General features: G+C 40.5%; 2 protein-coding genes across 5 annotated transcripts in view; one reads left to right on the top strand and one right to left on the bottom strand.

Annotated features, from left to right (window-relative positions):
• FAM149B1 (family with sequence similarity 149 member B1) overlaps positions 1–3,856 on the bottom strand; it is an 18,233-nt gene extending 14,377 nt beyond the window's left edge. For all 4 annotated transcript variants that reach the window (XM_071748916.1, XM_071748911.1, XM_071748913.1 and 1 more), the window contains exons 1-5: positions 3,687–3,856; positions 2,646–2,750; positions 1,920–2,052; positions 822–964; positions 139–258 (exon numbers count right to left, since the gene is read on the bottom strand). In XM_071748916.1, the coding sequence (XP_071605017.1) occupies positions 139–258; positions 822–964; positions 1,920–2,052; positions 2,646–2,750; positions 3,687–3,856 (671 nt within the window). The remainder of the gene's footprint in view (positions 1–138; positions 259–821; positions 965–1,919; positions 2,053–2,645; positions 2,751–3,686) is intronic.
• Positions 3,855–14,397, top strand: ECD (ecdysoneless cell cycle regulator). The gene is made up of 13 exons (XM_071748917.1): positions 3,855–4,056; positions 4,247–4,364; positions 4,592–4,679; positions 6,042–6,220; positions 6,860–7,052; positions 7,918–8,046; positions 8,362–8,487; positions 9,435–9,520; positions 10,298–10,404; positions 11,176–11,353; positions 12,543–12,610; positions 12,739–12,959; positions 13,571–14,397. The coding sequence occupies exons 1-13, from the start codon at positions 3,855–3,857 to the stop codon at positions 13,772–13,774; spliced, it is 1,899 nt and encodes a 632-aa protein (XP_071605018.1). The 3' UTR covers positions 13,775–14,397.
• The last annotated feature ends 637 nt before the right edge of the window (positions 14,398–15,034 follow it).

Genomic DNA, 15,034 nt, shown 5'->3' on the forward strand with positions numbered 1-15,034 from the left:
GTTAAAAATTAAAGTGTGCTGTACTCAAAACAGCCTCACAGAAAGGCTTTGTGTTTTAAGAACCTTATCCCTACTGACCACTGAGACCAAAATTACCTTCCCAGCTTGGCATGGTCTGGATGAACCACTGGTACTTACTCATTAGAATCTTTTTCTTGTAGTGAATTTACATCTGTAGAAACTGAACTGCCAGAAGGTGAACTTGAATACCAGCCATACCCTTCATCTGTGGGGATCACCACCTGTGTCCCCACAACCCTACCACAGCAAAAGCAAAAGATAAATGAATCAGAAAATGTTGAAAGTCAGATTATTGAAGCTATAAGAACATAGAGCAGCAAATCCTAAAAAAATCTGTAGAGAATCTGTGCCATTTTCTTGGTGACAGTAAAGTGTAGTTTCAGTTGTTTTGCCCAGCACTGACTGCTTTGAGTCAGGTAAATACATGAAGAAGACTTTGCTTGACTTTTTATGCTTTGCTAATTCTAAGACTTCTGAATATGGACAAAATTGTTCAAGTGCACATAATGAAGATTTAAAATTTAAGTTTCCAGATAGCCATAAGTACTGCTAAGCTAGGGTAGGAGGATTTTTTGTTTGTTTTAAGCAACTGGCTTTTAGCTCTACCATACATATTTTCTAAGAGAATATTGCTATATTATAAGGCCAAGTCAGTTGCAAGTACCACTAATCCTCTGGCAAGGAAACAAATGTGAGACAGCAAAACGTTTATTAATGACAACTGCATGCAGATTACCAGAGTGATCTTTTTATCTACAACACAATTGTATGGTACTGGCATTAGTCTACTAATAAAATACCTGAGATGAGGGAAGTGGGATGTCCACTGGTGGCATTCTTCCCGCAGTCCCTCAACATGCACATTTTCTTTCTGCTCATACAGAAGCTCATCAATTTGTCTGAACATTTGCTCAACTTGTTGTGTGGCAGCTTTATCAAATTCCTAGAAAGGAAAGTGATGTGATAAGTACCTAAATAACATGCAGGCATTTTATTTTTTTAATTGATTTTCCTTACAATTGAAAAAGACAACTATTTATTTAAAGATCAGTGGGACTAATTTAAACAGTTTATTTATTTTGCATAAAAAGACATTAACGTCAAATAATTTTTTCCCCAGAGATGATGCAGACTGCTGTTAGGACTGGTAGTAGCTACATAAAATGCTTACATTGACACAACATAAGAACTATTAAAACACTTTGAAATGTCTGTATTATTATATTAAGTTAATGACATAACAAAGAAATCATCAGGAAGAATTAAATTTGGCAAATTTTAATGAAATAGCAAATCTGTTGTTTGCAATGTCCATAGACAACAGCAAAACAAAAAGCAATGCAAACTGCTGTGGAACACTGCTAAAATGAACAATGTTCAGGACCTTTGTTACATTTTGTCATGTAGCTAGAAAATGGGGTCGGGTCGTGGGTAATTTACATCAAAACAGTTCTATCTCACCTCACAGAAAGCAATAGCACACTTTCGTTTGGTAGATGAAGAATAAAATGAATATTTCTAAATGAAAACAAGATTTTAGGGGCTCACTATATTTTGAGAAAATTACAAGTACGCAGAGGTTTGCTAAATGCATACCAAGTCAGCCTTTCATGTTAGGGATTCCACAGTAATAGCATTTATTATGCAGATAGGCTGATGCATTAAATTTGCATTCACAAATTTTACATGGAAATGCAGAATATTAACTGACTGAGTATATGAACCTAATACATTTTGATCCATGAGAAACAAAAGATGGAGAAGATGTAAAAAAGTACCTTTTCTATGATTTCAATTATGATTTCTATTTTTTGTCCTGAACTGTATTAGCAACAGTATTTCAAATGTCTTTCTACCCACTGTGCCACACTGAACTTGGATGATTCCATGTTACTCACATCACAGCCCCAGGAAAAGACTGAGCTGTCTTCTGTGGAGGTGTCGGCGTAACTCTGACTGTCACACCGTGAAGTCCCATCATCAGCTGGAATAACACCAGGGTTATCTGATTCCTTACAGATTTCAGACCCCCTGAAATGCACACATTGAGGGAAAAAAAGGAAGAAAAAAACCCTAGTAATACACAATGACAAAGTGGGTAATTCAATTTTCTTTCTGTACACAAGAGCATAGATATATAAGAACAGGATTTAGTAATGACAGCACATTGTTTCACAAGACAGAATTTCATTTCAGTATACATTACATAAAGCTAATTCAGAATTCCAATAAAATATATGTTTAATTCCATAGCCACCAGGCTAAATACTTACTCCAGAGGGATTTAAGCCATAATAATTATAACTGTAATTCCTAATAATCTCAGTGACATAGGAAGTCTTGAATGAAAGCAAAATACAGATTTTCCAAACATTATCTTATCTACTCCTGGTTATGCACAACTCAGGAATTTTCTTCTCTTGTTTGTGCTATCAAATGAGATGACCTGGGAACAGAACACAGCTACACACTATTTTCCAAAATAGGAAGGATATGTTCCAGTGATACAGTTCTGAGGTATCAACAGCTAAAAAGCTGTACCACTTCTGTAAAGGTAACAGCACAAAGGTGCCCGCTTTGCCACTGTCTCCAGACAAACACCCATGTCACGATATGACAAGTACCTTGAGCTGTCACAGTATTTTTCCACCGTGGGTATGGCTGGGCACAGCTCAGCTCGTGGTTCAGGCAGGGGATGATGCTGCAAGACATGTTTTGGAAGGCCTTGTCTGAAACAAGAAATGTAACTTGGCATTACTTATCAGAATGAACATTATAGAGTTCGCAAGATTTACAGGGTTTTCTTTCTGATTTTCAGGGCATGCACTCATTTGCATACCAGAGCTCATTTGTTGTTACAAGGCTAATTCTTGTTACCAAAGCTTTCGAATTACAAGCATCAAAACTAACTCTAGGCTAACTATGGAGTTAAAGGTCTTTCTTTACAAATTAGCGTCTTCCTTTTGAACTTAAAATGTTGTGATCCGAGCTACAGCTCTCCGAAAGCAGGTGTCATTGTCACTGTAAGAGGCAAAATCAAACGGTTCAAGAGTGGCCACCAAACCAAGCAGTAGGAAGTCAGGAGAAAGAGCACTTTGCTGGGGTTTTTTTTTGTTTGTCAAGGTTTAGAGGGACAAGAAAAGTCAGTAGTTGGACACAGAGAAATCAACGCTGGAACAGAGGGTAGGTAACTACCAGACCCGATATATTTATTTAAACCTCTTACTCCCGCAAAAAAGCGCCTGCATGTCAGTTACCTCGGGTCACGATTTTAAAAGGGATTTAATCACGTTCTCTCACACTGTATTTTCCAATCGACGGGCAGCCTCGGTGTGAAGCCGTTACCGCCGGGGCAGCACTCTTGGCCGCAGCCTCGGCCCCGACCCCCGTCCGGCGGTCCCGGCACTGACTCCGCGGAACTCCCCGTCACCTCCACCCCCCCCGCCGGGACGGGCGAGCAGAGCCAGCGCCGGGGCAGTAACCGGGACCTCGGCGCGGCCCCGCTGCCCCCAGCCTCAGCTCGGGGCCCGGATTTCGGGATGGGGGGTGAGGGCGGGCAGGCCTAAGGGCGCACACAGAGCGGAGGACTGCGGGGACCGGAGCGACGGGGACCGGAGCGGCGGGTCCGGGTAAAGGGATGGGGGAGCGGTAGCGCAGCCACTCACATCTCCAGAGCGCCGCGGGGCACCGGCTTCCGCGCGTATCGCGATATCATCCTCCGCTCCGCCGCGCCACCGCCCGCCGCCCCGCTGCCGCCATGACACCGCCCCGCCCCTGGGGAGGCGGAGCGACAGTGCCTCCCGCCTCGGCCCCGTGTGGTCCGGCCCGGCGCCATGGAGGGGCTCTGGAGGGCCGAGGTGCCCGAGGACACCGTTCGCTACCGCCTCTTCGCGGCGGCGGGTGCGGGAGCGGGCGCGGGTGTCGAGGCGTTGCTGAGGCGCTGTGCTGAGGCGATCGTGGTGCGCTTCGCGCCCCTGCTGTCCGCCTACATCTGGCAGCGGCAGCCATTCCGCCTGCGCTACGTGCCGGCGCGGGGTGAGCTCCGGGTGCCGGGATGGGTGTGAGGGGAGCCGGGCGGGGGAAGCGGGGCGGCGTGAGGGGAAGCCCAGCCAGGCACAGCGGGGCGAGGTGAGCTGAGCCCGGCCGGAGGGGATCGGGGCTGGCGGGAGAGGGGAGGGACGTGGCGGGGTTCTGAGCCGCCTTTTCTCTCTCTGCCCACGGCCAGGCGAGACCCCGGCACACATCGGCGGCACGACGCAGTTTGGGGATAACGTGGAGGATGAGTGGTTCATCGTTTACCTCATCCAGGAGATCACCAGGGAGTTCCCGGAGCTGGCGGCCAGGTAACGGCGGGGCCCCGGGAGTGGGGATTCGAAGGTCCCTCCTGACGGGGGACTGACGGGAGGTCGTGTCTGTGTGTGTATATATATATGAATATATATATATATATATATATATATATATATATGCATACACACACACATGAAATGCACGCGTGTCTCTAGAAGAGGGTATTTTTTTTGCTGTGTGAGACTTTCCCCGGGTAAAAAACCGATTTCTCCTTGGACAGGATCGATGACAATGATGGAGAGTTTCTCTTGATAGAAGCAGCTGATTTTCTCCCAAAGTGGCTGAACCCTGAGAATAGTGACAACAGGGTGAGTGAAATGTCTGTACCAGTTGGCAAGTGGCTCACAGTGGCCTTTTACTTACCAGCTGGAGTTTCTCTTGCTATCTAGCCAAGCCATCAGGCTGCTACTGAAAATTGTCTGTCTGTCCCTTGCTGAGTGAAGAAACTTCTGGTCAGGGCTCAAGACTCATTTTAATTAACATATTTTTTTCAGCATTGTGTGTTTTCATTCTGGCTCTAGTGAGCTGCTTTATGCTTGCTGTGGATGTTGAATGAGAGGCTTAAGCACTGGAAACCTCTGGTACTCGTTTGTGTTCGTGTGCTTGCAGAATGCTCTGTAGAGTGAGCATGTCCTGAGAAACTGCTGAAGGGATATCTGGAAATAGTTACAGATACAAAGTGGTTCTTCCAGAAATGGTTTCTGGAAGGAAGGGAAGGATTCTTATATTGGTATATTCTAATGGTAAGACTGTGAGACTGTGGCAAAAATACGGAGATTGCAGACCAGCCTGCTGGGTTCTAGTCTGTTTTTCAGATAGATCAGTCTTGCACATAAATAAATCTTTAGTTGTTCCATAATGCAGAGCTAACTGAACTTTTTCAAACTTGTTATTGATGGTGGAAAGTATGAAGGCAGTGAAGCTGTTGTGCTATTGATTGATCTGTAAAATCAGTAAGTTTTGGCAGCTTTGTTTTCTAGGCTGTTGGAGTGCAGAGAAAGCTTAGATAATATGAGGACTGTGGAATGTATTTCACAGTGTAATACAAACAAACCATATCCTTCTCCTCAACTTATTTTTACATTGGGAAAGATTTTTTGTGTGTTTGTTTTTTCCTGCAAGACCCTTAAAAAGAAAAGGGACAGAATGCAACACAAAAGTTAAGTGGAAACCTGTATCTGGACTATAAGCATTATATTTTCCTTCCATTTGAGGAAATGGATGGAGTGAGGGAGTTGATACTGTTACATTTAGTTTTCTTCACTTAGGATCAGAAGCCAATGGGGGTCTCATTATAGCCCCTGAAATAATGCTTTGCAGTCCCTGCCCTATAGTTGGCAGTGTAATTATGCTGTCTGTTTCTCCTGAAGCAAATCTCTTGTTGAAGAGAAACTTTTGATATTACTGTTAAGGAAACAAGATATATTGGACCAAACTTGTTGCACTTAAAATAGGGGGGCTTATTTACTGGTTGGATCATGACCTACAGCATCTGTATTTACCTTGTCTCCCATTTAAAAAACAAGCATCTGTTTACCGTATTATTTTTCTGTTTGTACTTCAGTATTTTCTGTGTTTATACAAATATATTCATACATTAAATTAAATTTATCATTGCTTAGCATGTGGTGGTTTTCATCCTGTCTGATGAGAATGTTCCTGTTTGTCAGGTGTTCTTTTACAAAGGAGAACTGCACATCATCCCTCTGTCAGACACTCAGGAGCAGGACTGTGACCTCTCTGATGCGAGCCCAACAATCTCAGAGGCTTTAACCCTGTTATCCAGACGTTCTGAGGAGTTCCTGGCTGCAGAACCTATCAGAACAGCACTGCATAAACGTGTCAGTGGGTATGTGTTCCACAACACTGTGTTGATTCGGGGCTCTCTGGGGTACTTTGTTGTTGTAAATTGTTTTGCTGTTAGATGTGATACAGTAATTTGCTTTTCAGAAACCACCAGCTAGAGGTTTTTTTGTGGAATTCTTCTAAAGAGGGGAGCCAGTGTCCTGTAGGCTGTGGTGTTACCTGAGGGCTCTGGAAGTGGTTCACTGCTGTGATGTCACACCTAACTATGACAAGAATTATTCTTCCTTCACATCCTTCTTGTTCTGAAAAATTGGAAGTGTCAGCTTGTCACTGGTGTGTTCAGCACTGTAAATTTCATTTTGCAAGGATATGAGAGCGTGAGGCAGGTGACATCTACACTTGGTGCTGTATAGCTGAACGTGTTGGTCAGGTTCACAGTGATTCAGTTCACCAATGTGGGGATAAGTGTTAGCTCTATGTATTTATAGATGTATAAACAGACATTCCACGTGTTACATTAGCTGAGTTCTAACTTTAGTTTAGAATAATCTAGCACTTGCCCAGATACGGATTATATCTTAATACAGATTAATATCAAAGTGAAAATAGGAGTAATAATTAAAAAGGAATTGTTGGTGCTTGCAGTACATGTAATACACTATGTTGCTATTGTATGATACAGGTATCCAGAGAAAATCCAGGCCTCCTTTCACCGAGCCCACTGCTACCTTCCAGCAGGCATCGTGGCAGTGCTGAGGCAGCGCCCTTCCCTGGTGGCTGCAGCAGTCCAGGCTTTTTATCTCCGAGATCCCGTGGATCTACGGGCATGTCGCTGCTTCCGGACTTTCCCTCCAGAGCAGTGTGTGATGGCTTCTGTAAGTGATCCTTCTGACACAACTTGCACTCCTTTAGGTCCTGTAACTGGTGGAGGTTCTGTGGTTGATAGATACAAATGTCTGGATTTTATTTTTAAAGCAGCGTGTTTACACTGGAAATCTCTTTCCAGTTCATTACGTTAATAGCATTTTCCTGCCTTCAGATGAACGTGGCTGGCCTTTCACATGGCTCATCATGAGATAAGGTTTGTCAAATCAGAGATCACTGCTAATAGTTCCTCTGCTGAAATGTTCCCTAATAAATTGATCTAGTCCTGTGATCAGAGCAGTTTGGCAGCACTGCCAGCCAATGTAAGGAGCTGCTTCCAACTACTCCTAGCTGTTCATTCCAAGGCTTTTCACTTTCTCAGCTGTGCTTACACACGACTGCAAAAGCTTTTATGAAGTGTTTTATGAGCATTATCCAGGCAGTGTTGTATCCGATATTTTTACATTGCAGATTTATACCCCTGGACTCCTGAAAATAAGTTTTGAAGTCAAATTCTAGACTTTTACACTGCTTTAGAAACCTTAGCTTTTGTTTCACTAATTGAAAAGAACCCTTACCTTTTCCAAAATATACCTTGTTAGCAGGCATACTGAGTATTTTTTCTAAGGTCTTGAGACTGAATGAAGCTCATGTTTATTTAGAGATGTAAACTGGAAATATACTTTGTAAGATCTGAAAAGTAACCAATCTTAGAGAAATGCACCTAGGATGTGTTTTTAATTCAATCTCAGCTGTTGTCTGTGATATGGGTGCTTTAAAACAAAATTTATAGGAGACTGATGGAAAGTTGATGCCCATACACAACACAGTCACACTACAGTGGGTATTTGGTTCTTTTTGCTTTGGCTTTTTCAGGTTACTTTCACAAAGTGTTTATATGCACAACTGATGCAGCAGAAGTTTGTTCCAGACAGACGCAGTGGATACGTGCTGCCCCTCCCATCTCACCCTCAATACAAAGCCTATGAGCTGGGCATGAAACTGGTAATTATTTGTTATGCATTTTTGTATTTAATCTTTAGTGTGCTTGTTTACATATATCTGAGAAGTGACTCTTTGCTTGTAACTTACCTGACTGTACAGAAAAATGCAAACAAATTCTCAGTTATTTTTTTTCTGGAATGATACTCCTACTATCTTGGGAGCTTTCTTTTAGAGAATAAAACACTCTTGTAATAGATCTGTACTGTAGGTTGCTTTGCCCATGTAGACAAACTTTGCAAAGACAAAAAGTCATTTAAATGTGCAGATAAATTTGTCACATCTTGAGAACCTTTTGTTGTTGCATCTTGTACATAGGCTCATGGCTTTGAAATTTTGTGCTCCAAGTGCAGTAAAGTACATCCTGATGCCAAGAGAAGTGTGTTAAGTGGTCCCCTGTGGGAGAGATTCCTCAGCAGTCTGAAGGAAAAACAATATTTCAAGGTGAAGTGGCTCCTTTGTGTGTGTGTGTGTGTCATAAACATTTCAGCAAAAATGTATTTTAGCTCTTGAACTTGCCTAAGTAGTTACACCAGAGCAAGAAATGTAATGCTTCTGTCTATGGAACATGAATGAATGTCTTTAAAGGAGGCATATGCAGTTTGTTCCCCTTTTAATTTTATTTATTTATTAAATTAAAAAGTAAAAAGCAAGAATATGAGGGTGACTTCATTCGTCTAAATCAAGGGACATACACTGCAGTAAAGGAAACCACAGCATGGTTGTGTGTCAGTATAACTCTTTTCACTGCTTTACATTTTATTTGCATGCCTCCAGTTAAATACTCTTAGTTCTATACTTAATACCCATGGACCCATTTGGGCCCAGGTAAGTGTATTTTTAGTATGTGTGGGTTTTGTTCTTGTTTTGTTTGGGTTTTTTTTCTTATTTAAAAATGCCTTTGACTACTTAAGTTTATAAATGGAACATAGACTGATTACTTATTTGAAGGTTATAAAATTGAACAACTGTTGGAATGCTTAGATTAATACCTTTTAGATACAGGAAAGAGAGAATATTCTTAGAGTACTGCAATGCCACTTCTGTGGATAACTCCCAAATATGAGAAGATTAATTCACAATTCCTGTACAATTGTAACCAGTGTGTGGTGAATCCACCCTGTTGTGGGAATCATACTGTTGTCTGTGACTGGTTTTAGTATAAACCATGTGAAACTGGAGCATAGGACTTGAATTTGTGTTTGACTGTAAACACCTTCTGCCCATTTCCTACATTCTTCTGTTCCAAGTACACATGGCAAAGCAGTATTACTTGTTTTGCTTTTCTCAGCACTAAATTTCTGTGTGTGACAAAGTCCTTGTTGTGAAGCCTGGCTGGGAAAAGGAAGGGAGAATTGTTTAGATTGATACTTGTGACTTGCATTAAACAGGGAGAAATGGAAGGGTCTTCTAAGTACTTGGAGCGGTTGCATATGGCAGAAGATTACTTCCAGCAATCTGTTACCATTCCAGAAAGGTAAGAGCTGCTTGAAATTAATGAGTAATCATACACAGTACCTACAAATACTTTAACTTAACTTTTTAATGCTTCTTACAAAAAAACTGAACCCCGTCTCCATCCACTTAACATAGGTGCTGTGGCTGGGACACATGGGTATTAATTCCTCTAGAATACTCTACTAGTAGAAGTTACTGCTTATGTAACTATTTATCTTGGTTTTATGAAATGCTACATTATTCCAAGTGGGTTAAAAGGTGACAGAAAAGCATCATTTGGTTGGTTGGCTATAGAAAGTGTTAAAAGTTTCATTGAAAAACAATCCCAGTCAATAATAAACACAGAGTAATGTGTGTCCTTTACTCAAAACAGGCAGCTCACTGTAGATTTTCCAAAAGATCAAATCCAAAAAATAAATCATTACAGAAATATCTGCGGGTTTGCCAGCTCATAATATCTGGACTGTTAGTTTATTGAATTTCTGGTCTGTGCTCTTTGGGATCTGGCCATGCTAATGTTTACCAAATGAAAATATAAAGAATAAAGGAAAACAGAGAAATGTGCTGGGGAGCCACCAACAAGGAATTACAGTAATTGACTGTGTCTTGTTTTGGCTAATACCATCTGTGTAGTATTCTGATACTTCTCTCAAATTTACTCATCTTTTTGATGTATTTTCAAGAAGGAATAATGAGGAATTTGAGTGAAAGCCTGCATGTAGAGCAAGTGATGTCATTTGCATCATAGTGCTGGTAAAAATCCATTTCAGTAAATTGATTTTCTTTTTTCTTCTAGCTCTATTGAAGTGAGCCCAGGTGAGGAAGTCTTGACATTGCTACAGACAACAACTATTGATCTCAAGGAATTTGAGAGAGAAGCAGCTTGTCTTCCTCCAGAGGATGGTGAGCAGGATGGAGAGGTGGACTTTTCCTATCACAAATTATTATTTGTGGGGGTAGAGGGGAAATGTTCACAGTGCTGTATTAGTCTCTTAATCTGCTTAGTGTGTCTTCTGTCCTGTGACTTGTAGAGATGTTATTTCTGGGTTGTAATGTAAGATGTGTGAGGCAACCAGTTCATTTGTATAAGCCACAAAGGCTGGGGCTGTCAGTTGTCTGCCAGACAGGAAGTATTTAAACATTTTATAATAACAAAATAATTTTGGTACCAACAATATAAGTTAATTACTGTCTTGTCTACTCTGATGGCCAATGTAAGACCAGCATAAACTTTTTTTCACTAATTTGGCACAATCAGTGAACAGCAAACGTTGCCAGTGTGCACTACAAGTCCCATCTGTATTTCTGAATGATGCAGTAACAAACAAGTCCAACATTCATTGTTGATGATCATAGTCAAAGGTTGGATTTGCTTTCCCTTGATTGTGTAAGCCTTTTCTTCCTGCATTTTGTGGCAGAAGGATTATCTGTGATTAGAATAATATCTGCTAGTTTGAAGCTGCATATAAAGCAGAGTTTTAAAGTGGTAAAATGAAATCTGACTTCTTCTCAGCCTGTCACTGCCTTATACTCTGTGTTATTCAGTATAAACAAGAAAACTTAAGAGTGCAAAAATAAAGTATAAAATGGTAATAGTACTCTCACCCATCTAGACTGGGTCTCGTGGACTGACAGACCTGTGCAGAATACCAAGCATTTGCCATGTTCTTTCAGATGACAGTTGGCTGGAGATTACACCAGATGATCTGGATCAGATGTTGAAGGATGCAAGAAATGAGCCCCGTCCTTCCTCAAATGAGGAAGAGCAGAACTATGACTTGGAAGCAGTTGCTGAAAGTATGAAGGCTTTTGTATCCAAAGTCTCAACGCATGAAGGAGCAGAAATGCCATGGTAGTGATACTTTTAAGTTTGTTGTGTGGTGTAGAATGTGTTTTCGTCCTGCTGCAGCCCTTTGGTTGAGTCTGTAATGCAGAGAATTAAAGTTTGAAAGTGTTTTACTTGGCAGGGACCTGAAACAAACCCATGTTGGTAATGAGTATGTAGTCACTTTACCATAGTTCTCAGCACTGTTACTAGAAGTGTACATTTCAAGTTCATTTGTGCTGGAATTTTTCTACCATGAAGGACTGAATATTCTGACTGCTAAGGTGCTTCTGATGAGGCTGTGCAGAAATAAAAATAAGACTTAAGTTGAGGGAATCTGTCTTGGTGAATTAAGACTGTTGATTTTTGTGGTACAGTTGTAGCTAGATTGCCTGTAGGTGAGGATTTTGGATATCCCTGGCCTGCTTTTGTGCTACTGAAGCACACCTAGAGAAGCAGGAGAAAAGAATCACTGTGGATCCCTGCTGTTCCCAGCAGTGGAAGACGAGTGCTAAGTGAAGTTACTTAACTATTTAGACAACAGCAGAATGCCCTAGATTAATTGGTGTAGTTAAGAAAAGTGTGTATGTGTGAAAGTTGTCTGGACAGGCCTTGAATTTTAAAAAACAATGAGTTAGGTAGTACCATATTGTCCAGGTTCTTTTTCACAGCTGTAATATTGAGAAAAATAACTACTCTTCATTTTAAGACTCTACTAAATTTATGCTCTTAAGTGTTTGATACTTTTTATTAATTTTAGTGTCAGTGATTGACAAACAAGCAATAAAATAAAGGCAAACCACTGATCCTTATCAGAGGAAATCTTTAGTTTTCTTTCTAGGCAGAAAACACTTTCTAGGCAAAAAACCCCCACTTATCTGTGTCTTAAGGTCAAACACCACTGCTTTGTTCCAGAAAGATTCAGGTATGCTTATTTTGGTTGCCTTCAGTACAATTTCTGTTTGATCATGGCCATGTTTGACCAAGAATTCAAGTTGTTGGTTTTGTTTTCTCCTTCATGCCAGTTATTCCACTTGCTGTCTTATTTCTAATTCATACAGGCACTGGATTTTTAAACTCTTCCAACACTATCAGTTTAAATGTCCCAACTTCAGTCTAGGCTTGAAAGAAATCAGTGTGCCATATGGTTTATGCCTGTGTCAGGCTTATGCATGCACAAAACCTTCACTAATTTAAAAACATGTTTATATTTCAGGTCATCTGATGAATCCCATGTTACCTTTGATGTAGATTCTTTTACAAAAGCACTGGACAGAATTTTAGGTGAGGATGCTTCTTTGGTTCTTTTGTAAGACTGTCTCAAGGTTATTTGGCTTTCCTGGGCTTTCTGGTCACTCATGGTTGCTGTGCTCATTTACTTGCTCTCTGTACTGGCACAAAACACTACACAGGGGCAGACTCAGAAGAGCTGGATTCTGATGATCTGGATGAAGAGCAGGAGTTTGACTCCTCAGATGAGGATGATGAAGACTCGGTCACTGAAAATCAAAGCCAAGACCAGGAGGTGTCACCTGATGATCTCATAGGCAGTCTCAAGTCATACATGGACGAGATGGACCGGGAGCTGGCACATACCAATGTTGGTAAAAGCTTCAGCACCCAAAAGAAAGCAGTAAGTATGCCCTGAGTTCTACTTTGTAGCATACTAGCTTTGAGAGCTTTAGCAGGAATGACTAAAAGTTGTCATTCTTAGTAACATGATCAAAACCCTCTCTTGTGATCATGTGCTAATTATTAACAAATAACAATCCTGTGTTCAAGCCAAATGCACTGCAGTTGCACCATGGTATATTTATTTGGAAAAAACAAACAAACAAACAAACAAACAAAAAAACCAACCAAAAAACAAATACCAAGATTTGGCTGTGCTTCTACTTCTTCATCTTTTCCAAAACCTGGTTTCATTTCTGTTTTTTACCCTGTTCTAGTAGAAAGGCAAGTAGCTGCAACTAGTAGATCCTGTAGTAGATGACCTGCATTAGAAATTGAGCCAGGCCTCTGCAACCCTTTCTGTCCTTCTCTTTCAACTGAATCTGTATACTGGAAAGTGATGATTTTTAACTGGTGTTAGCAGTTGGTGACTAAATTTCTGTCAGGACAGTGTGGAATGTACAGCTTTGTAGGTTTGAGAACTGTTTCCTTGTTTTCTCTCATGGTTTGTATTTTTTTTAAAAGAAAAAAAATATACAATTTGATAACATTTTCTCTTTACACTTCCTATAGGCAAGTCCTGGCCCTGATTCTGGAGCTGAAGATACTGAGCTGACACCAGTTGATGTGGATATGAATCTAGTAACTAACCTTCTTGAATCTTACAGTGCTCAGTCTGGACTGGCAGGACCAACCTCTAACATTTTACAGAGCATGGGAGTGTTTTTACCTGAAAATGCAGATCGTATTTGCTCTAATAAGGGAGGAAAAGAGTAAAAGACTGTGTTAATTCAGAAGGTATGGCTGATTGAGAAGTGAAGCACAGAGAACCAGAAGTATCTGGAAGAAGTAACAAAAGGTTTGAATTTAACTCATTGTGTGCATTAATTATGTGTGACTCCAAAGGTGCACAGTGAATTTACCTGCAAGAACCATCTATTTGGAATAGGATTCTTCCAGTTCTAACATGTTTTCAGAAAACAGATGTGATGTTCTGACTTAAATCAAACTTCTGTCATAAAACCTCTCTTCAGGTTTATAAATCAATGATCCAATTTGCCATATGTCTAAAATGTCCTTTTTACCCAGTACAAGGTGGTTTCACTATCTGGAAAGCATTTTATGTCCTGAAAATGCTCCTGCCTTCAGGGGGAGATGGAGGAATACTGTATTATAGGAACAGTGTTCTCTCACAGATTGGCAGTGCTGGGTAAGTGTCCAGCAGACATTTAATCACCATTACATAGTACAGCACCCCATTGTAAGAACTTCTGATAACTGCTGTAAGAATCTGCTCTTTATTAACCAGAAGGATTTGAAGAGTAATTAGATTGAATATGTACATACTGGCTATAAGTATTTTTTGAATTTATTTAAATAAAACCAGAAATACAACATGATTACTGGATATGGTTTTGTTTGGGTTTTGTTCTTTGAAGGTATGCACAACTTCCTCAGGGCAGTGTCGGAAGTTGTTGGAGTTAAAGTGTTTTCATAATGGGGCATTTTTGGAATTCTGTTATCGCTGAATGTTGGTATCGTGCCAGCAGTACATGTACATGAGCCCAGTGTGAGCTGTTTTGTTTTGGTTTCCAGTGAAAATGTAGCTAGAATGGGTACAGCATTTTGCTTTCAGGTGGAATGAAAAATCTCTTTTAGATATGAAGACTTCGTTTTAACAAGATAAATTTGAAATAAAATATAAATTAATAATTTACAGACAGCAAGAATGCAGTCCTGCCAGATCTAAATCAGTTTCTACAAGCCTTTTCTTTCTATTTTGTTCCTCACAGTTAGTCAAGTGTCTTAAATGGTAGAAGAGAAGCTAATTGGTCAAAAAGAAGCTATTTGTTTCGATTTGGTTTTTTGTCATTTTTTTTCCAAACATACTTAGAAAAATAGTATTCAACAATACAAAAAACTGACTAAGTGTGAAGTTGTAATATCTAGCTGCTTTTAAAGGACAGAAGTGTTATTATTAGTCCTAATGTTTGGAGTCCATTTAGATGAATTCTTGGATTTAATTTTTTTGCATGT

The sequence above is a fragment of the Heliangelus exortis genome, chromosome 7 (assembly GCF_036169615.1).
Source record: "Heliangelus exortis chromosome 7, bHelExo1.hap1, whole genome shotgun sequence".
In the NCBI taxonomy this organism is placed as follows: domain Eukaryota; kingdom Metazoa; phylum Chordata; class Aves; order Apodiformes; family Trochilidae; genus Heliangelus; species Heliangelus exortis.